Source organism: Protopterus annectens, chromosome 6.part0, assembly GCF_019279795.1.
Source record: "Protopterus annectens isolate FY-2018-M chromosome 6.part0, PAN1.0, whole genome shotgun sequence".
Classification (NCBI taxonomy): Eukaryota; Metazoa; Chordata; order Ceratodontiformes; family Protopteridae; genus Protopterus; species Protopterus annectens.
Genome location: NC_056737.1, coordinates 1061941631 through 1061965031, shown reverse-complemented (window position 1 = coordinate 1061965031; position 23401 = coordinate 1061941631). Strand labels below are relative to the sequence as shown.

General features: G+C 40.9%; 1 protein-coding gene across 3 annotated transcripts in view; it reads right to left on the bottom strand.

Annotated features, from left to right (window-relative positions):
• LOC122804679 (exportin-1-like) overlaps positions 1–23401 on the bottom strand; it is an 873344-nt gene that overhangs the window by 681155 nt on the left and 168788 nt on the right. For all 3 annotated transcript variants that reach the window (XM_044074681.1, XM_044074683.1, XM_044074682.1), the window contains exon 5: positions 8088–8149. In XM_044074681.1, the coding sequence (XP_043930616.1) occupies positions 8088–8149 (62 nt within the window). The remainder of the gene's footprint in view (positions 1–8087; positions 8150–23401) is intronic.

Below are 23401 nucleotides of genomic sequence, written 5' to 3'. Positions count from 1 at the left end.
TCGTTTGAGCAGTAGGGATGATCCACTTCTATATATTCCTCCAACTTTAACCATTTGCCACATAGTCTTGACTCTGGATCCCATTCTGACACCATGTTGCTTGTCTTATGTAACTAGTTAAGACAAAGAGTCTTGGCTGTTCGTTTATATACTTTATTACACACAAACACATCAGGATTGATAGCAGCAACATAAAATATAAACAAACTAAATGACTGACTACTACACATACATGCTTACACCTCTGCAGCTCACTAAAAAATGGTAGTCTTGCTTGCACGTGCTCAGTATTTATATACATGTGCTAGTTCACTGGAAAAATTCTTAAAGGTACATAAACACTCCAATCTACAATGAGCATGAAGCATCCTTCTTGTTTTCCTATCTAATCTATCCAACACATTTGGGGCCAATCAATCACTCCAAAACTGTAAGTTAAGACAGGAAGAGCAAATTGGTTTATAGAATGAATTTTGTTCCTAGATGTCAACGTTGTTTTCAGAATTAATTTACGTATTCTAAAATATCCCTTACTAAGTTTTATTCACATTTGTTAATGTTTTATTGTTGATCCTTCATCAATTCACAAATATTTATACACTCCCTCTTGCTCAAGTTCTTTTACATCACATTCTTGTCCCAAACTGATGCATTCCTGCTTTAAAGGCTGCTTTTGCACATTTATCTGAAAAAGTTTTGACTACTTGCAGTTGTGCTTTCAGTTCCTCATCTGATGAGCTATACAATTTTAAATCATTGACAAGTTGTTTTCTAGGCTTATAGCCATGGCCTAATCTGTTAAGTAGACAGCTTAATGGGTTAGGGGCAATATAGAATAGCAGTGGTGACAGGGTGTCACCCTGGAATATCCCCCTTTGAATTGTTATCCTTGGAATAATAACTTGCCCTTTATCATGGCTTAATTACAAAGTGGTAGGCCACTGTTTCATGGTCAGTGTAATGTAATTGATCAGTGTAGGGTGTATCCTATACATTTTTAAGCATTCTATTAGGTCATAGGGTCCATGATGATTCACTTCATGGACTTCATTAATAGGTCTATAATAGAGTACCCTACGGTGTTGCTAATTCATCTTGGAGCCTATGTAGGCTGCAGCCTGGTTGGTTATCAGGTCCCATAGATGCTGTGTTCCTGGCCTTAGAGAGGAATTAATGACCTGCTCTTTAGAGATACAAGGTACGAGACAGTTGGCAGGGATGTCACGGGGTACAGGGAAATGAAGTTCTTACAGAACCTGTTGGCCAACAGGTTAGCTATGTCGACAGGCTCAGTATATGTGGTATCATTAACTACCAGTTCAGCAGAAATCTGGGCCTTTCCTTTTACGTTACAGATAAACTAAAGAACACCTTATGGATGTCTTTAGTTGAGTAAGCTAATTTGGATTCACAGTTTGCTTTGGAGGACTTCACAAGAAGTCTTATTCGCTTGTTTAAGCTGATGAGGGAGTGTTTCCAGTTTAGGGCTCACTCTCCCTTACTCTTAGATAGCAATTTCTTCCTCTTATTGTAAAGCCTGTTAATGGCAGTTGTCCACCAGGCAGGTTTTCTCTTCCTTGAGGAGCTTGTTTTGGTCCTATCAGGTACGGCTGAATCAATACAGTTATAAAGGTGCATGTATAAAGCATTGGTATAGAACTTGGCATAGCTGCCAGTTCCATCTGAGGGATGGAGGTGCAGTGAAGCTATTTATACCATCCTGTAAGAGGTTATAATCTGCTTTGGAGAAGTTTTTAGTTTAGTTGTTGCTTGGGGGGGGGTGGTCAGGTGTGATAGTTACTTCAAATGAGACTAATTTGTGATCAGATCTCACCAGGGAATACCTCACAGTGGGGATGCTACAGTGGTCTCCCATATTGGTAAGCACCAGATCCAGTATGTTGGCACCTCTTGCGAGGGTGTCAGCCAGCTGGTCCAGGGCACTGGAGTTAATGAAGTTTTGAATTCTTTGTGCAAGTGAGCTTGAGAACGAATAATTTACCCAATCAATGGATGGATAGTTAAAGTCACCTAAAACCATGGTGTTCAGATGTATCTTGATAGACTCAATTAGAATAGGCAGAATGGGTGTCCTGATTCATGGAGGGGGTCCTGTAGCTGGCAATGATTTGAATAGGTGTCCTACCAACAGCTAACTGCACCTGAAGTATCTCCAGGGAATAATGCTGTTTAACCAATCTGGAGGTGTATTTATCTTTAATGAAAATTGATACACCACTTCCTTTAGTGTTCAAGCCTTCAGTTTATGGTCTGAACGTGTAGAAGGAGTTGTAACCCAGTATGGCTGGAGTGCTCTCCACAGCCTTGAATCAGGTCTCCATGACTGCACAAATGTCTTTATCTTCCAAGGTGAGGACTGCTTCCAGTGGGTGCAGTTTCTTGTTAAGACACCTAGTGTTAAGCAGCATAACCCTGAGGTTGTTTTTAGATGGGAGTTTTTATGTTGGGAATTTCATCCTGGAGACACTGCCTAAAAAAAGGCACTACGGGGTGGCAAGTGCCTAAATCAGCAGCCAAAATCCCAGGGGTGACAGATGAAGACCATCTCTGGCAAAGCATCGAGGTCTGTCGATCAAGTCGTCCCAGGCTGACAGATACTGGATCCCCTTAGAATGACACCAGAAACTAAGCCAATTATTGATGTCAATAATTTTCTGTTTGTATTGAAGCATCACTTAGGTGAAGGTAAAATGCTGCTTAAGGCTAGGGACATACCTGCCTGAGACACATAGTCCGAGAGCTCAGTCATGCCTCTCTTCATATATTCCAGAGAGGTATGTCTCAAGTCGTTCACACCAACATGGAGAGACTTGAGTGCATGTGTGACATGGAGGATTCTGGCACCTGACAGACAGCTGACTGTGACCTTATCCTTATCCAGCCTGGTGAGAGGGACATCTGTGTGTCTCATGGTGGAATCACCTATGAGTAATATGTTTGGTTTTGTGGTTTGCCTTAAGGGGTTGACAGGTAAGACACTGGTACATGAGCTATTATGTGTAATGTGTTCTGCAGAGGAAGTATTATGTGTAGGGTGCTTGTGTTTGGGAGGTCTATGGGGTTTAGGTATGTTTCTTGTGAGGACTTCCACATATGTAGGTATGTGTGATGTGGGTTTGGGTGGAATAGGAGGCGAGCTGTGCATGCTGAAAACCCGCTCATTGTCATACGTACTAACTTGTGTGTGAGAGCATGGACTTGAGGTTCTTAATATAGTTGCATCTCTCACATGTTGAGTTTGTGTGGACTAGGAGGAGAGGGTTGTCGGTGAACATGAGGCAGTTGCTACACTCCCTCAGAATGCCCATGTTGACCAAGCTGGCTGGGGAAACTGTGGCAAATTGTCCATCCATAGTGTTAGGTAAATTTATATGGTCAGGAACAGAGGTCGCACTTAAGAAAGGCTAGTAGGTGAGAGGTATGTTGGCACCTCTGAGGCTAGGCTTAATGTTTCACCTGATAGTAGAGCAGGGCTGAGAAAAACCTTTGGGGGACCACAAGCTAACTGCTACAGGAAAATTTAACAAGCAAAATGTTTGCATCTAAACCAACGGTGACCACTGCTATGCCACCCTTTTCTTCATTTCGACCTCTGATTTTTTTTCAGTTTTAAAATCTTATCTAAATATCTGTTTAAAGTTTCTTTCATTTTTAAAGCCTTTTGATATTTGAGCAGACATACTCCTTCAGTGTTTTATTTTAATCAGCTCTAAGCACATCTGACTTATTTTTCTTCTAGATTACTGGTAGCATGTCCTGCACCAATGCTGCAGCTTGAAATGCTGTTTCCTGAACAGCTGCAGCATTCTTCCCAGCCAGTGTTTTCTTCTCACCTTTTGTCATCGATTTTCTTCCAGGATCTCTAAATTTCTTCTTTGCTGGCATCCAGGCAGTGCACTAAACAGCTAGTAACTGAAATTTATCCCAAAATACGAATGTATTAGCTCTCTTTTCTAAGTTTCCATTTTCACACCGTGAGAGCTGAAATTAAGCTGATACTTAGTGTGCAGCCATCCTGGAAGTTATCCAACACAAAGGCAATGTTATACAGCATTCTTACGCTAATACATAACGAGGGTAATGCAAGTATAAATTACATTCAATAAGGACATCAATAAAAATATCGCGTCTGAGTTTGCATGCAGATTAAGCAACATGTCTAAGAAATGCATCTTGATGGAAGGGATTTGAAATTTCTCTACATTCATGATAATATTAATAACGAAAAAATAAAATAGGTATACAAATAACAGTGCATAAAGCAGTGGCACAAAATGACTACTGTGGAGTTAAGTTTAATTAATTACCAATTTACCACATGCAAGTTTTTTAACAAATAGCCGCATTAATATGGCTTGGCAAGAGGTCTGCAAATATGAACCTACTGAGAGGAGGCGCAATGTGATAATTCACTATTTGCATGGAGTAGATTCCATCTCAGTTATCAGGGAGATCACAATCTATCACTCAAAATTTGCAATGCCAGTAATTTTTTAAGTAAGGGGCAATTGCATCATAGAATTAATCCCTTTCTTTAAATATTTTCTATGCTAATGCCAGATGTTTGAACAAAGACAGGATGGGCTTAAAGTAATAATGTATTCCAATAAATATGATATGATTATCATTATTGAGGTATGGAACTTTTCTGAAATTGTCATACTGGGTTATATGAAATACGAATGTCTTAAAGCATAGTTCATAGTTAGATACTTGGCTAATTACCACCAGGGTCTTTATTAGCCTAGCTATGCAATCCAACCATGTCTCTATCTAGCATGAGTATGTTTTAGGAGGAGGAATGGTAGTTAGGCAGTTTCTAGAGGTTATATGGGTGGGGGGCTATGTTAGTTTGTGCATTACTGCCTGCCTCTGTCTATCAGAGACACGGGGGTGAAAACTGGGGTGAATTTCTGATTTCCCATCCACTTGTCAAGATTACGCTTAAATAGGGTTAAGGGTGGGCTGTGCTTCACATGAATGGAAAGCCTGTTCCAGAGCATGGGGAAGCTCTGAGACACCTATCTGTCTCACCAACATGGCTTATTTATGTCACAAGCAAAATTTAAATCCTTGGATGTAGTGGTTCTGATGCTGTTTGCTTTGTGGTTGTGTAAAAGGTTCACCAGAGCTGGATATGAGATTGCCTTGTATGGCAGGCATAGATCATTTCCCATTGACATGAAGGAGGCAGAGTGTATAGACACAGCTTTAAGGAAATCTGTACAGCACAAGTATTTATAACCTGGATTCTCCTGGTAAGTAACCTTTGTGGGCATTCCAACTGTTGCATATGCTTGGTCAGGTACATGCTGCAGGGGGGCATTACACTCAATGATGGGTCTGATAAGGGCTGAATAAATTGTTACTATGACTTCCTTGGACCTGGATGTCATGCCCTTACTTATAAGATGGCCAACATAGAAAGATTTTCTTATTACCTTGGCCACATGCTGGCCTAAGACCAGATTACTGTCTACATATAGTCCAAGATCCCTGACTACTGGGTCAAATCTGAGATGTGCCTTATCAATGGAGTAATTAGTCTGGATGGTAGTTTTCCCAAAGACACTATAAAGCATTTCTTGGCAAAGAGTTTGTATTAGACCCTCATGTAAGATGTTTGCGTCATGGGAGGAATTCGAGATAGCTCTCAATCTGCAATCATCTGTGAACTTGGTTAGCCAAAAAGCCCTTGATATTAGCCTTTCCTTCCAAGAAGTAGAAGCCAAACAGGAGTGGTCCCAGCACAGTGCTATGAGGTACTCCACTGGTGATCGGTCTCTTAGTGTTGGTGGTACCATCAATCCTGACTTACTGGGTCCTGTCTGACAGCCAGCTGGCAATCCAGCAAGTTATGTAGGGTTTATGCCCACTTCAGTGAGTTTGTCAATTATATCCAAGTGGGACATTGTACTGAATGCCTTAGCCAGGTCCAGGTACTTGGTATACACCATTTTCCCTTCATCCATTGTCTTGGTGACCTTTTCAAAGAAGGAATGTTTTTCCCTTGTTAAAGCTACACAGGGCTGGGTCCAGTGTCTGAAGGCTGCCTATGTGTTTTAAGGCTGGCGGTGCAGTTGCAGTGTTTGCCACTCATTCTTCCTATGATGAGACTATTAGAGGTAAATAAGGAATTTGAGATGGAGTAACAGAATCACGTACGTCTCTTCAATCAGTGAAAACTGAGACTTGTTACTGTTCTCCAAATATGATAGTGAACTACACAATGTTTTTTTTTTTTTAAACAACCTTGTGGGTTCATTTTTTGCTTGAAGATCTATTAACATTAAGTATTCAGTTGACATGCTGATACAGTTTAGGTGATAGTAAAGTAAATCTTCAGGCATACCTTCAAACCCGACCTACTGTGTTACGTTACTACTTTAAAGTATACGGGTAAGGGAAGTGTAGCAATTAAAAGGTCCTACTTAAAAAAATCATTACAACTTGGAAAAGTGAGGAGCACAGTTGTTAGTGTTGCTGCTCATATCCCCACTGTAGTGTTAAACTAGAAAGGTGTTATTCTCTTTCCTTTATGATTGAGAAACTTTACCTTGTAGCAGACTATATTGTAAATGTGTGCAGGGGACATAGACACCTGCATGGGAAGCTGGTGGATTTGTTTCCACAGTAAAACAAATTTGGTTCTTTTGTTAGTGTCTGTTTTTTGGCCGATAGCAACTTTCAGCTGCTTTGTATCTGCCCAGTATACTTAGACCAACAGGATGCTAGGCTCAGTTCTGACCTGAGGTTACCCTCTCTCTGCTCTCTTTGTGAAATCTGAAGGTTTCCTTTTCTTCATGTTTGCACAGGTTTCCACCAGGTAGTCTGGTTTTCTCCAACATATGAAAGGCATGCTGGCTGACTGCTATAAGCTATGTATGCGTGTAAAGCTTTCACTTTCACTTTTTGCCCTGCAGATAAAGGCATGGCTGAAAAAGGCCAGAAAAGGTCTGTAGCATTACTCCACTTACCTGGATCACATAGAAAAGAAGAAACAGAGAAAAATGCATGCATGAATAAATGACAAACATATAAACAAACAAATAAACAAATGCAATCCCTATCTTCCCACAAGCTGGAAAATGGTAATGAGTTAAAAGTCTACTTCAAGGCACACAGTCATAAAGCACAGATTATGTTTCAGATGGCCTAGGTTCAAATAGTGAGCTCAGCAGCTGGAGAAGCTGGCCAGGGAGGGATGGAAGTGAGTGGGTGTGGTCATCTTGCCAATTCCAGTGGAAGGGATGTGCCAAGGCCTCACTGTATAAGTGCCAGCTCATCACTAGGAAAGCATGTTGGCCAATGCATATTAGTGTAGCCCATGAGGTAGACTGCATTTACACTCCAACACTGTAGGTCATGTCTAGGAAGTGTGGATGTTGTCAGACTGCTAAAAGGTGGGAAGATAGGCTACAAACATCTTGACAGCTAAGGATGAAGGCCACTTGGTTCCACATTCTCACCCACCATTGCTCACTTGGGTAAACACAATGAGGAAGTGAATAGGTCCACAAGGGGCTAAGCAGGACTCAATGGTCAGGGCTGGGGAGGATAATAAGATGGCAGGGAAAAAATTATTAGGACCTGAGATCTGAACTTACGGCTCATATATAAACAGCCAAGTTTTCATGCAAATGTTAGGTTCTGAGAACCCCCACCCCCAGTGCCACATACACATTGTCAACTGAATTCAATGTTACTCTTTGCAGGAAAGTACACATTGGCAGCAACTGAGATGGCAAGGGACCGCTGCTGTCCCCGTCTCCCATTTCTGGGGTGAGTAGCCCATAAAGGGGCAAATAATTCTCAAAATCCTTGCTGTAGTATCCTCATCTATATAGATAACACCCTTGTCTGGATACTGTCCCCCCCCAGTATCTCACACACACACACACACACACACACACACACACACACACACACACACACACACACACACACACACACATTCACTTGTATTTGACATGACTTTTTGCACTACAACAGGCTTTGTTGTAGAGTCTTCACACACCAATAAAGACATATTAGTAAAGAAAAAAAGAAAACATATTTTCACTTACTTCTAAGTTCGATGAATCCACTGCAGTTTTAATTATCAGACCAACAATATACTTTTTTATACCTGTTTAAGCAGAAAAAGGAGATATTTCATATACATTTCATATATTACAATGTGTTTGTTTCCTTTAAAAAGACAAAATCTCAGACTAGTGAATGAATAGGTTACTAATACGCATTGATCATTTTAAAAAAGCAAGATAGTTTCACTCACCTGGTCTAATAAGTGTGATCAGTTGATGTTAAGATATTCCATGGTCTCAATCTTAACAAATGCTTTATAATCACTATAAATATTTAATATCAGTTTAGTGAAATCATGTCTATCATCCCCAGCAAAAATTCATAAGGGAACTAGACAAGGTTGCCCTCTATCCCCATTATTTTTTGCTTTATCAGTGGAACCTTTTGCTTCATTTATTAGAAGTAACCCAAATATCAAAGGAATTCAAGTTAATGAGAGATACTGCCCAAAAGTTCAGCTTTTTGCTGACGATATTCTGGTAATATCCAGTGACAAAGAAGGCTCTTTACAACATATCATAAATGCCATAACTCTATTTGGAAAAATTTCAGGGCTCAATTTTAATCAAAATAAAACCAAAACAGTTTTAATCAAAAGAAAATAAATAGCAATTTGCAAAAATACAATACATTCAACTGGGAAAATGATAAGATGGATTATCTAGGAATAAGTATTAAGAATAAATGGAATGAGACTATTAAATTTAACTTCACTAAACTATTAGCTATAATCAGTGACTTGACTAAAAAGTGGAACAAAATGTTTTTCACCATGGCAGACTTACATTAATAAAAATGATTATTTTGCCCAAGATTTTATTTTACATACAATCATTGATTTTCCCTCCTCCTAAAAAATTCTTTAAACAAATAGATTCCCTATTACTAACTTTTAACCAAGAATAGCCTATAAATGCCATGTTAGAGCCTGGGACAGTAATGGAATTGGCTTTCCCAACATAGAATTATATTCCAAATCTGTTATTATTAACATAATACTATAATGGATTTCATCCATATACACCTTTAGCTGGAAACAACTACATGAAATACATATAACCTCCTCTGAGAACTAAGAAACCCAGTTTAAGGAAGCCTTTGGAATTAATAAAATATTTTGGATACTCCATGAATATTGCCTATACAATAAGAAATGTAGCCACTTCTCACATGGTATAAACCAAATATTTTATATTTTTAAAAATATAATTGACAACAATTATAGTTTAAATAACACCTTTTTCATTACATTTCCCATAGCTTATACACCGGATTGCCTACATACCTTCAATATCAATAAGATGGTTTCAACTGTCTGTTACCTAAGAAGTTAAGTTTGTGAGTGTTTCTGCCATTTCACACTGAGCTAATCGAAGGAAGGACACTGAGCAAACTCAGATCTATAATATATAACATTAAGTATCCTGTTTTTTTGCTTATTTTTTTGAGTTATTTATAGCACTTTGTCTACTGCATACTTTTCTAGCTACTTTCACTGTGGGTGAGGTATTAACTGGAAATTGTCCACTTTTATTAAGCATCTGTTTGGGTTGTTTGATTCTGATAACTTGTTTGCAGTTAAAAGCTTTCTCTACAGGCTCCTTTATCTGTTTAAAATTTTCATTTAAAGGCCCACTGCTGCTTTTCTGCTGTGAGAAACATTTCTGCAGTTTGTTTCTACCTAAGTAGTGTGGATATTTGTAGCATTGTCCATATTCAGGCTTGTGTTTGGGCCTAGTGTTTGTGGAGGCTGTGTGTCTGAGCACATGTTCAAGGACATCTTGGTTTAGCCAAAGCCATTAGGCATTTCAGTGAGAGAGGATTGTTTAAAGTCATTGGCTGACTGGGTCACCTGGACTACAGCTTAGAGTAAGCACCTCATTGGCTCTTTTGAGCTTTTTTTAAAGTTGTCTCAGGTTTCAACTTTCTGTTACCTAAGAAGTTAAGTTTGTGAGTGTTTCTGCAATTTCACACTGAGCTAATCGAAGGAAGGACACTGAGCAAACTCGGATCTATAAAATATAACATTAAGTATCCTGTTGTTTTGCTTATTTTAGAAGTTATTTATAGCACTTTGTCTACTGCATACTATTCTAGCTAGTTTCACTGTGTGTGAAGTATTAACTGGAAATTGTCCACTTTTATTAAGCATTTGTTTGGGTTGTTTGATTCTGATAACTTGTTTGCAGTTAAAAGCTTTCTCTAGAGACTCCTTTATCTGCTTATAACTTTCATTTAATGGCTCACTGCTGCTTTTCTGCTGTGAGAAATATTTCTGCAGTTTGTTTCTCTCCCTTCCTCCTTCTTTGTATGCTGTTCTTATAGTTGGTGGCTTTGCAGTTGCCCTCCCCTACTGTAAATTTGATCTGGGACACTCCTCCCAGTCTAGTGTTATTACCTCATTCTACCTAATACAGGGAGAACATTTGAGAAGGCCAATCCATTTAGTTTCTGCTCCTCCTTTCTCTCTTTCCACTTAAAGGGTCAGCTCCCAGTGTTTTCTCCTGTCTACCTGCTGAATCTGGGCATCTTGGGACAATGCAGCAATTGCCTCATGTACACAAACAACCCTCTCCTCCTACCACCCAACACTACAACCTGTGAGAGATGCACTTATATACCAAACTGGAAGCAAAGCTCTCTTCACCCAAGACTGGACTAGACAGTCAGGAGGAGAAGGTAAACACTTGCACCACACCACACTCATCACATACTCCCTCAAAACCTATGCCACCAAAACACACACACAGAAACACAAAACACACACCTACATTCACGGAGGCTCTCAGTAAAAAGCTGCCCAAGCAACAGGGACCTCCAAACGTAGAAACACAAGCAACCTCCACCCCCCCCCAACACAACCCAAATGACACATAGCCCACAAACTCAGTGTGCCACCCAACCACAGCCCATAAGGCATAACAACGTACCCAATACTCTAGTCATAGGTGACTCTATAGTCAGGCACACTGATGTTCCACTCACCGGGCTAAACAAGGAGAAAGTTACTGTCAGCTGCCTGTCGGGTGCCAGGATCCACCACATAATGCATGCACTCAGGTCACTCCACAACATGGACAAATATGACTGTCATTGTCCATGTTGGTGTGAATGACCTGAGATGTACCTCCCTGAACTACATGGAAAGGGACATGGAGGAGCTGTCCGATCTTGTAGCCCAGGCAGGTATGACCCTAGCCCTGAGTAGCATCCTGGCATCACCCAGAATGATACCACAGTACAAGGACAAAATTATTGACTTCAACAATTGGCTAAGCTTCTGGTGTCATTCTAAGGGGATCCAGTATCTGTCTGCCTGGGATGACATGATCAACAAACCATAATGCTTTGCCAGAGATGGCCTGCACCTGTCGCCCCTGGGATTCCGGATACTGGCTAAGGCTCTAGCCACCCCTATAGTGCCTTTTTTAGGCAAGGTTCAAATGACAAATTCACCACTGTAACAGGTTCAAGCAAGCAGAATCTTAGGGTATTGCTACTCAATAGTAGAAGTCTAAACCTCAAAATGCACTCACTTGAGGCACTCCTTAAAATGGAGAACATTGACATCTGTGCAGTGACAGAGACCTGGTTCAAGGCTCCACAGAGTACCCCTGCATTACCAGGCTATAATTCATACCACACCTTTCGGCCACCTAACCTGGACCGAAACATTAAAGGCGGAGGCGTGTCCATATTCATTAAGGATATCCACACCTCCAGGCTAGTTGCTCAGCATAATGCATCTGAGATTATCCAAATGCAACTAACTCTGGGCAAGACAGCAATCTAAATTGTAGCTTGCTACAGATACCCCACCATGCCCCAGGATTCCCACTCCTCATTTCTTGATACACTGGAAAATATTAGGGTACAACCTAACACCCTAATAATGGATGATTTCAACCACCCCACCATTAACTGGGAAAACTATTCATGTACCAACACTTGTGCTCAACGTTTTCTGGAATTCATAAATTCCAATGCCTTGGATCAACTTATCCACACCCCCACCAGGGGCAGCAATATCCTAGACCTGGTTATTACCAACATGGGCAACCGGTGCTCCACACCAGAGGTCAATTCCTCGTTGGTCAGATCTGACCACAAGCTAATCACCTTAGACATCCACATCCCTCCCCCACCCCCCATTAGGGAAACCACCGTAAAAAATTTCTCCAAAGCCAACTTCACGCTTCTTAAGACAGAAGTGGCAAACTTCACGACACCCATGCTGACGGACAATAGAGGTATGACTGCTGAATCCTACACAAATGCACTTTATAAGCACTTACACGAGTGCATGGATCGTGCAATCCCTAACAGAACCAAGATACTATCCTCCAAAAAAAGGAAGACAATCTGGTGGTCCCCTGCCATAAACAAAATATACAACAGAAGAAAGAAACTGTTGCAAAAAAACAGTAAAATCCCATGACTGGAGGATCTCCCTGGTCAGCCTCAGTAAGAAGCTGAGATCCCTCATAAAATCCTCCAAAGCTAGTTACGAAAACAAAATCACCACTGACTCTAAAGACAACCACAAAGCATTCTATAGCTGTGTCAAGAATCTCAATGGCAACACTCAGATCTGCTCTGAGTTACAGCACAATGGCACTAAATATACAGAACCAACTGATATTGCCAACATCCTGGCAGATAGGTTCAGTGCTAACTTTACCCCCCTCTCATCCCCTAAAGGGCCCATCGCTATACCGGAAGAATGCAAAGTTCCTATAATCACAGCTGCACAGATAAGAAACACACTCTCCAAAGCCAAGCACACAGCATCCATGAGACCTGACAACATCCCAGGCTGCGTTTTCCATGAACTATAGAACGAACTGGCACCCCACCTAAGTACCATGTTCAATCATAGCCTCACCACAGGCTATGTGCCCACTGAATGGTGCACAGCGACGGTTATCCCACTCCACAAAGGGGGAGCCACCACAGACCCCAGAAACTACCACCCCATTAGCCTGACAAGCCTGGTCTGCAAGGCTATGGAACGTATCATCATGGAACTTATAAACAATGACATTGGTAATCTCCAAACTCAGGACCCCACCCAGTTCGGGTTTGTAAAAGGCAGATCATGTCTCCTAATCCTGATAGACTTCTTTGAAGCGGTCACCAAAGCCGTAGATGAGGGTAAGGTGGTTCACACAGCCTATCTAGATCTCGCCAAGGCTTTTGACACCATCCCCCACTCTGGAATTATAGATAAACTCACTAAACTAGGTATAAATCCCTATGTCACAAGATGGGCTGCCAACTGGCTCACTGACAGAACCCACACTGTGAAAATAGCAGATTCCAAGTCCAACTTCAGACCAGTGACAAGTGGGATACCACAGGGTTCAGTCCTTGGTCCTCTCCTGTTTGGTATCTACTTCTCTGAAGTACAGGCTAACACAGAAGGTCTTTGGCTAACGAAGTTCATAGATGACTGCAAACTAGGGGCAATAATCAAAACTCCAAAAGATGTGGACATCCTACAAAAGGGCCTCACTGAGACAGATGCCTGGTGTCAAAGCCATGGCCTCAAGCTCAATGCCAAAAAGTGCACTGTCATCCCTTTTGGTAAAAACTCTGCACCCATGAACTACCACATAGGCGGTAGTCTACTTAACACCGAAAGTGTGATAAGAGACCTTGGGAGACAGGTGGACAGTAGCCTCTCCTTTGATAATCACATTGCCACAGTAGTCAGGAAATCCTTCTACGTGGCACACCTCATCACAAAAGGTTTCTCATCCAGGAAAAAAGAGGTCATTGTTCCCCTCTACTCGTCACTCATTAGACCCATTATAGAGCACAACGCCCCTTTTGGTATGTACCTCAGAAGACATCTACAACAATTGGAAAGGCCACAGAAATACCTCACAAAGAGGATTACCGGCCTCAAGCAGATGCCCTACGCAGACTGTCTCAAAAAACTGCAGCTTTACTTCATCGCATATCGCCTACTCTGAGGCGATCTCTGCCTAACACACAAAGCTATGTCAAACCCCGAGCTTTTGGACATGCTCCACTTAAAGAAATCCCAAGCCATCCGAGCTACATGCTCTAGGGACCTAACCCTTGTCACCATAATAAACAGAACATGCTGGAGGGATAGATTCCTATCCAGAGACTTCCCATACTCTAGAACAAACTACCTATCTATGTCAAGCAAAGCTCCTCATTAGCACTCTTCAAGAAAAATCTTGATGATTGGATGGAAGATAGGAAATTCACCCCAGAGATCAGTTCTGTGGCTCTGCTCGACAGTGGCACAGGAAAATAATTTTCTTATGTGGCGAAAGCCAGGGTACCTTTTGGCTAGGCTTATATATAGCCCTAGGGCCAATAGCCTAGTACATACCTATGAACCTATGCGGAATCTTAAAGAGAATAATCTACAGTTTTGGCACCAGTTTATGGACAATAAGAAGATCCAACCAATGAGCCAGTTATCTTGACAGACATTATATCTGGCTCTGTATTCAATCTTTAAGACAGTTTGTTGAAAATAAAGTGAGAGTCAATAAATCTGGCAACTGATATTATACCAAGATTGATACAACTATTCATATGGTGTAGTTTGATGAACACTGAACATAAATTAAGCATATCACCTGTATATAAAATCCTAAAAGAAGACTTGATTACTTTTGACCCAGCTTTTTGGAATTACTCCATAAAGATTAATGGTGAACCTTTACCTAACAATAATAAGAAACACTTATTAAATTCAATAAAAAACACTTCATCATCTTTACATTGGAGACTATATACCTTGAGATTTATTCATAGAAGATTTTACACTTCCCACAGAATTGACCTTATAACCAAGAGTAATGAAAGCAAATGCTGGAGGTGTGGTGATATTCTTGAAGCCAACCTGGTTCATATGTTCATCGAATGTGACACTCTCACACAAGACTGGAGTGATTTTAGACATTTCACAAAAGCCCTTTGGTCTGATAACTGTCAAATTACTAGCTCTGATATTATTCAATGTTCCTACCCCAAGTGTAATTCCTAGACATCAGTTACTTGTTCTTTGGTTAATTCTAGCTATTGCTTGAAAAATAATTACATTTAACTGGAAAAATAAGCAAGATCTTATGTTTACTGAGTTTATTTCAATAGAAAAATCTGTACGTAAAAAAAGAAATGCAAACTATTTATCAGAGATCATCGAATGTAACACACAAAAGACTAACTTGGCAAAAACTGGAAAGATTGTTAGATAAATATTGATTACCTTTCTTGGATAAAACAAATGTTTATCATGGATGTTTGTATGTAGTGTAAATAGTTACGTTTTATATTGTTTATTTCTAATACTTTATGTCCATGTTTATTAACAAAATTTAATAAAAATGCTTTTGGAAAAAAAAGATATTCCATAGTCTCAATTTGTTGTCCAACATCAAATTTCCATGACCAAATACTGCTTTAATCCATGTTAGTTCACCACAGCAAGAACATCTGGTGGGAAGGGTAAGGAAAGATGGGAATGTAAGAGACAAATAAGAGATTAGGAGCCCCAAACAGGCTTCAAAAACAGGCATTACGAATAGCAGAGCAGTTCAGTATCACAGAAGTTCTAAACCTCAGATAGTTTAAGATTTGAAACAAGTTAAAACGTACTATTCAAACTCTCAGTCCCCCCTGCAAGTACGAATCTTCTCAATAACGTTTATAGAGCCCTAAAACTAGTTAGATTTTAGTACATCTACCCCTTATGCATATATGTACACAAAATTATCCTTCAACCCTCAAATACAAATGAATATTTTTTAAATGTATAATACACACAAAATCCATCACAAGCAAATCACTTAAGTAAACAGGTACCAGTGTTAAGACATCCTGAAGTCACTATATTTCATAGTGCTTTTAAGCTCCCTGGATCCCCCCCCTGCATTCTTCCCTTGTTAGGGTAAGGAGTAAACACATAATAGTATTACTTCCTCTCTACTATTGTCTTTATACTATGGGGAATTCTGTTTCATCCTCTCCATTCAAATGTGTGGTGAATGTGTCTGGGGAACACTTGGGAAACACTTCTGTACAGGAACAACTTGACTTCCAGCTCAATAAGAGCTGCTCCCTTATAATTGGGGAACTCAGGAGCATGGAGTATGAATGGACCTTGTTCATGATCGCAGTAGCTGAGGCAGTTTAAAGATGATGTTGCTAGGATCTGCTGGTGGACACCAGCTGTGCGAGAAGAAAGAGGCCTTCTGTGTAACACTGCTGAAGGAACCTTCAGATATGACTGACACATACTGAAATGACAGGAAGGTGCAGCAAAGGCAACAGAAGGGGTTTGGTGAGACAATGGAGAATAACTTTAGGATGGTCTGAAAGACATTCTGGCAAACCATTATGCAAGTAAGAAGGGTTGGGTAGGACACTGCTCAGTCTGTTCTCAGCAAGGGCAGAAAAATGCTGATCTAAAACGGGACACTGTTGGCAGGTTGAACAAACATTTCTGTGTAACTTCCAAACCTGGGGGGCATGCCCTCCCTGGGGAAGACAACTGGTGAGATTGAATCTATTTTTGTAGCACAGTTCACTATGGTGATTAACAACAATGCAGTTGCAAGGCTGTGGGAGTGGATGAGATCTAGCCGAAAATGCTGAAGGCACTGGATACTATTAGGGACTCACTGTTAATAAGCCTCTTCTGTGTGACATAGAAAGTGGAGACTGTACCTCCACACTGGCAAAAAAGGGTGATGGATCCCATTTTAAAAGAGGGGGGAGTAGGGTGTGTTTCATTTACAGAGGGGTCACATCTCTGCCTTCCTGAAAAAAAAAAAAAAAAAAACTATAGCAGGGTGTTGAAAGAGAGACTGTAAAACAGTGCCCCTGCTTGCTCCAGTGGCATGCACAGATAAAGCCTTGACTATTTCTCAGGTGACATGAGTTCAATTAACATGGTGCGTGTCAGTTGTCCTCCTTCTTACTGTTAAGTTAAATACATTCAAGGTGGTTCTAAGACTCTGCAAGTTCTAAAGCTTATCATCCCTCCAGCTGAGATTTTCACGGATAGGATATCAAGGTGCAGTGGATGTTTGTAGGGTATCTATTTTAGGAATGTGACTGTTGTATCTCTATTGTCTGAAGTCAGGGGTGTCCTCTTGGCCTCATGTAACTGCTCTTTAGCATGCACTTGAGTGCTTCACTGCTAAATGTGAAGCAACTAGGATGAGAATAAGTCTTGCAAAATCAGTGGTCATGGTTCTTTATCCAAGAGTGTGGTTTGCTCTATGCAGATGACTGGCCAGCAGCAACTTCAAGTAGACACGTTTAAGTATCTTGGAATTTTCTTAATGTGTGATAATATAGGGGATTGGGAGAAGGATTCAGTGGATGGATGCAGTGGTAGCACTAAGGCAGGCATTGTACCAGACTAAGAAGGAGGAGGTGGAACTGAGATATAGGATGAAGATCTGATTTTTGTGGCCAATCTACATTCCATTCCTCAGTTATGGTCACGGTTTTTGGGTACTGACCAGTGTAAAGTATTACTGCGCATGGTTTCTGGTCCCACTCTCCAAGAAAGAGTGGACACCTTGGCAGTCCCGAAGGATCCTGGAACACAACTGTATCTCCTTTGGACTGAGAGGACCCAGTTTAGGTGATCTGAGCACACAGTTAGGATGACCCTGACTGCCTCTCATGAGAGGTCTACCAGACCCAATCCACTGGGAGGAGGCCCTAGAGTAGATTCAAAACATTCTAAAGAGGTTACCTCTATCACATGACTTCAGATCATCTCATCATTCCCCAGAATGAGACCAATACTATTACTGTGGGCAGAGAGGTCTGGTCTGTCTAACTAAGCTTGTTAACCACCATAACACTCAACAGGACAAGTGGCTCAGAACATGGATGGATGGATGGTATGCCATATGTAAAGCTGCAGTGATGACTGATATTTATTCATCAACATTTCTGAAGCTTAGTGGCTTATATCCCATGAAGATTTTACTGCCTCCATTATCAGTGAAACAAGCCTATATGACACCCACAGAATGTGAGACTTCTCTAGCTTTAATAGCAATCCAGTAGGCCTCCAAGATGGTGGAACCCTACACAAGACCCTTTGAAGTTTGACTGTAGATATGATCTCATAATGTCACTCTCACACACACACACACACACACACACACACACACACACACACACACACACACACACACACACACACTCACAAGAAAGCCTGTCAAGTTCCATGCATGACTCCTTTGCACAGAGTTAAACACCTAATTAATGTCTTCCACAGATACCAAGCAAGAGAATTCAGATTAAAAAAAATTCCTTTCAAGGGACTTTGCATAAATGATAAAAATATGTTTTTAACACCTATGTTAAATATATTTTAGCAGTGCAATAATTATGCACGTTGCAGCCAATTAAATGTGTTTATTTACATCACTTGACATTAAGGAAATGGTTAAGATTGCAGCATGACTGTTTTGATTTGTTCTGAGGACGTCCTTGATAAATTAAGAGAAGGAAGCAGTTAACTATTTTATGGAGTTGGTTTTAATATTTTTTATTTTTAATAAATGTGTGCCCTGAGTTGAGTCAGTCTCTAAAGCATCTTTTTGGATTACTGCAATTTGACAAAGCCATGCTTTTCACAAGGAAGGTTTCTCGTTCTCCTAGATGTAAATCCAAATCAAAACTTCTTCTGATAGGATAATACACAGTAAGATAGTTCTATGTGCTTCATTGAATCCTTCAGCTCAAGATAAATATGCAGTTCAGTATCTAGCTATTGCACAACCTAATTCAGCATTACTCCTCACACAAACAGCCACACTACGCCTAATTGTTAAGCTGATAGAAAAGTTGCCATGTAATCACTTGAGTAACTATTAAAATATGACCTACTGTACAACAAATAACATGTCTTTAGATCATGCCATAACACTCCGACAGCTATCTACACAGTTACAAACCACACTTACGAATCAGTGGAACGGGTCCTACTTACAGCAGTCCTATTCAGCACTTTAAGATGCACCTTTGAAATTGTTAACCACTCTCAGATTCAAAATACACTACATCACTACAGGTATGATGACTCAGCATTACAATTGTGTCATTCTACTTACCAGGAAGGACATTCACTTACAAGCAAGGAAATGCAGCATCTGATGATAGTACTTTCCAGGAAAGAATTACACAAGGTTTAGTTCTGGGGTCCTTGCTTCTTTCACTGTAGGTTCATAGGTGGTTATTGGGCTATTGATCCAAAGGTCTTTATCAGCCTAGCTGTGTGTACCCAATATAAGACTAGAGAAACCCAATACAAAGATCCTGCCTAAACTCAAGATCTCAGTTAGCAACAACTGTCCATATCTAGCAGTGTCATAGGTAAAACCCTGGCAGGAATTTACAGTTTCACATCCAGGCTATGCTTAAACAGGGTCACAGAGGTGCTTTGTTTGATGTGAATTGGTACCCTATTCCAGAGGAGTGGCAATGTCTGAGAGACATATCTGTCTCTCCAGCAGGTCCTATTTATGCTGCAGGCCAGGTTAAGGTCCCTGGATCGGGTGATCTTTGTCCCATTCGACTTGCTGTGTAGGCCAAGTACAAGTCTCCTGTAAGTAGTCTGCATGCTACTGAGTACAGTGACAGTGACTTCAGTCTGTCAATGTATGATGTGCTGGAGACCCTGAATTTTCTTGGTTAGAAATCTCTGAGGTCTCTCAAGTTGCTGCAGGTGCCTGGTAAGGTACATACCAAAGGGAGTGCTGTACTCAATTTTTGGCCTGATGAGGGTTGAGTATATTGGTGTTATAACCTCTTTTAATCTTGAGGCAATGCCTTTCCTAATGAGGTGAGCGATGTGGAATGCCTTCCTTACCAGAGTAGATGCATGGTGGTCAAAGTTAAAGCTACAGTCAACTTGTGTTCCCAACTCTCTCACTAACGAGTTGTTACTTAGGGTATTATTATTTATATAATAGTCTGCAGGGATATTGTTTTTACCGAAGGGGGTGATAATGCATTTTTAGCACTGAGTTTGAGTCCATGGCTTTGGCACCAATCATTGGTTTGTGTAAGTCCCTCTTGAAGTACATTGACATTGTTTGGAGATTCAATAATTGCACCTAATTTGCAGTTGTCAGTAAGCTTAGTCAGCCACAGCCCCTCTGTTTTGGACTGAACTTCTGAGAAGTATATATTCCAAACAACAGGAGGCAAAGCACTGACCCCTATGGAACCCCCACTGGTGACAGATGTGTTGGTTGAGGTAAAGTCCCCAACTTTTGTTGGTGAGCTAGTTAGCAACCCACCTGACAACATAAGGGTTGGTATTCAACTGGGAGAGTTTATCAAAGATGCCCGAATGTGGGGACTGTGTTGAAGGCTTTGGCTAAGTCAAGGTAGGCTCTATGCACAGATCTGCTTTCATCTATGGCTCTGCTGACATTTTCGAATAATTCCACCAAGTTTAACAGGCATGACCTGCCTTTGACAAAACCAAACTGTGTTGGATCAAGGGTTTGGAGATCACCTATATCCTTATTTATAAGGTCCATGATGATTCGTTCCATGGACTTACAGATAAGGCTGGTTAAGCTTATGGGTCTGTAGTTCCCAGGGTCTGCTGCTGTACCCCCTTTATGAAGGGGGGTGAAGGTTGTTGTTTTACATTCAGCAGGGACAAAACCAGTACTCAAGCTGTGTTTGAAGAGAGTACCTAAGTGAGCTGTAACTCATGTTTTAGACCATTTTAAATGGAACTTGGGATGCCATCCAGTCCCGTAGAGGCCGTGTTTTTGGCCTTGGAGAGAGCATTAATGACTTACTCTCTGGAGAGGCAAGGTGGGGGAGATGTAGAGGGAATGCTTTGTGGAATGTTTGGAGGGGATAGGGGGGTTAAATGTTCACCAAACCTGTCGGCTAATAGGTCAGCTATTTTTGCAAGATCAGTGTGTGTGATGCCATCCACAGACAGATCAACACACATCTGGGTCCTACCTTTTAGGTTACAGATATAGCTGAAAAATGCCTTATGGTTATCCTTAGCTATGGTTGCAACATTTTTTTTGAAGCTGCCCTCACAGGATTTTACAAGTTGTCTTATTTGTTTGTTCAAGAAGAAGAGGGTGTTCTTCCAGTGCTGGGACCTCTCTTTTTTATTCTTAAACAGCAACTTCTTCTTCTTGTTGTATAACTTATTAATGCTAGGTGTCCACCAGGGAGGCTTCTTTTTTCTTGAGGATCTTGGTTTTGATCCTAACAGATATAGCTATGTCAATGCATTTGTGCAAGTGTTTGTATAGAGCATTTGTGTATACCATAGTATAGTTGTTAATGCCATCTGTGGGAACAGGAGCTTGGAAATTATTTATGCCACCCTTTAGGAGGGTATAATTAGCTTTGATGAAATTTGTTTAGCCTGATTTCACTTAAGAGGGGTTCAGGTGTTATAGCTACTTCAAATGTGACTGATTTGTGATCGGATTTAACCAGTGAGGGTCTTATACTTATGGTGGCGCAGTGTCACCCATGTTGGTGAGGACCAGGTCAAGAATATTTGAGCCCTTTGTGGGGTTGCATACCATTTGTTCTAGGGTATTAGTGTTAACGAGTCCAGGAACCTTTGTGTGAGCATGTTGGGACTTGTATAAGTTTCCTAGTCAATGGAGGGATAGTTAAAATTGCCCATGACTAAAGTGTTTGGTTGTACTTTGATTTACTCAACTAGGTCCAAATAAGCAGCGTACGGGCATCTTGGTTCATCGAAGGAGGCCTGCAGCTAACGACAACTTGAAGGGGGGGTCTTACCCACAATTAGTTGAACTTGGAATAACTCCATGGAGTTTTCCTGTCTAACCAGTCTAGAGGTGCATTTATTTTTCATGAAGATATATACTTCTCCTTTGGGTCTCACACATTCATTTTGCGGTCTGAAAGTGTGGAAGGCAGAGTAGCCTTGCAAGGCCAGGATACTCCCTGCAGCCCTGAACCAAGTTTCTCTGACTGCACAAATGTCAAAATCCTCCAGGGAGTGGAGTTCATCTACAAGAGTGCAGTTTCTGATTTAAACTCCTAGCACTTAGCAGTATAACCATTAATTTATTTATGAGTGATAGTTTCACATCTAAAATGTTGTTCTTGAGATCTTGCCTAAAAACATGCACTATGGGGGAGGCAAGTGCCTTAGCCAGTAACCAAAAGCTTAGAGGTGACAGGTGAAGACCATCTCTGGCAAAGCAGTGTGGTCTATCAAGCACGTCATCCCAGGCTGACAGGAACTGGATTCCATTAGAATGACACCAGAAACTAAGCCAATTGTTGAAGTCAATCATTTTTGTTTATATTGTGGTGTCATCATAGGTGAAGGTAGAATGCTGCTCAAGGCTAGGGATACACTTGCCTGGGACACACATTCGTAGAGCTCAATCATCTCTCTCTCCATATAGTCCAGTGATGTATGTCTCAAGTCATTCACACCAGCATAAACTATGACGGAGTCATAATGGTACTTACTGTTAACAGACTTGAGTGCATGTGTCATCTGATGGATCCTGGCACCCTACAGACAGCTGACTGTAACCTTCTCCTTGTCCAGCCTGGTGAGTGGAATATCTGTGTCTCTCACAATGGAGTCACCTACAACTGAAAAATTTGGTTTTGATGTGCTTTGCCTTAGGGGCTTATTTGGTGAGACACTGTTGCTTGTGTTTTTATGTGTACTGAGTGCTGTATTAGGTGTAGCATGTTTGTGTTTGGAAGGTCTCTAGTGTTTATGTAGGTTGCTGGTGAGTATCTCCGCATATGATGACTTATGTGCTGAGTGCAATGGTTTGCATAGGAGGTGTAGTATGTGAGCTGACTACCTCTTCATTGTTACTGTTCTGTGCACGAGAGAGCAAGGATTCCAGATTCTTAGTGTAGATATATCTCTCACAAATTGTACTTGGGTGATTTAGAAGTAGAGGGTTATTGTGTATATGAGGCAGTTGCTACACTGCTTCATGATACCCATGTCAATCAGGCTGGTAGGAGAAATGGAGGGCAACCAACCATCCATAATGTTAGGTTAAATCCTGTTTTTACAGTGGGGAGAGAAAATGGAGGGGTGTGGTATAACTGGGTGCTCTAAATGGGGTCTATACTAATGGGGAGCTCTATAAAGAGTCTATACTAGCAGGGGTTTTCTAAATGGTATGAGACTATTGTAGATTTGGTGGTTTGGTGACTGTTTAAGAGCAAAAGTGCTGAGGTGCTCTCTGAGCAGCTAAGTGCAATTTAAAGA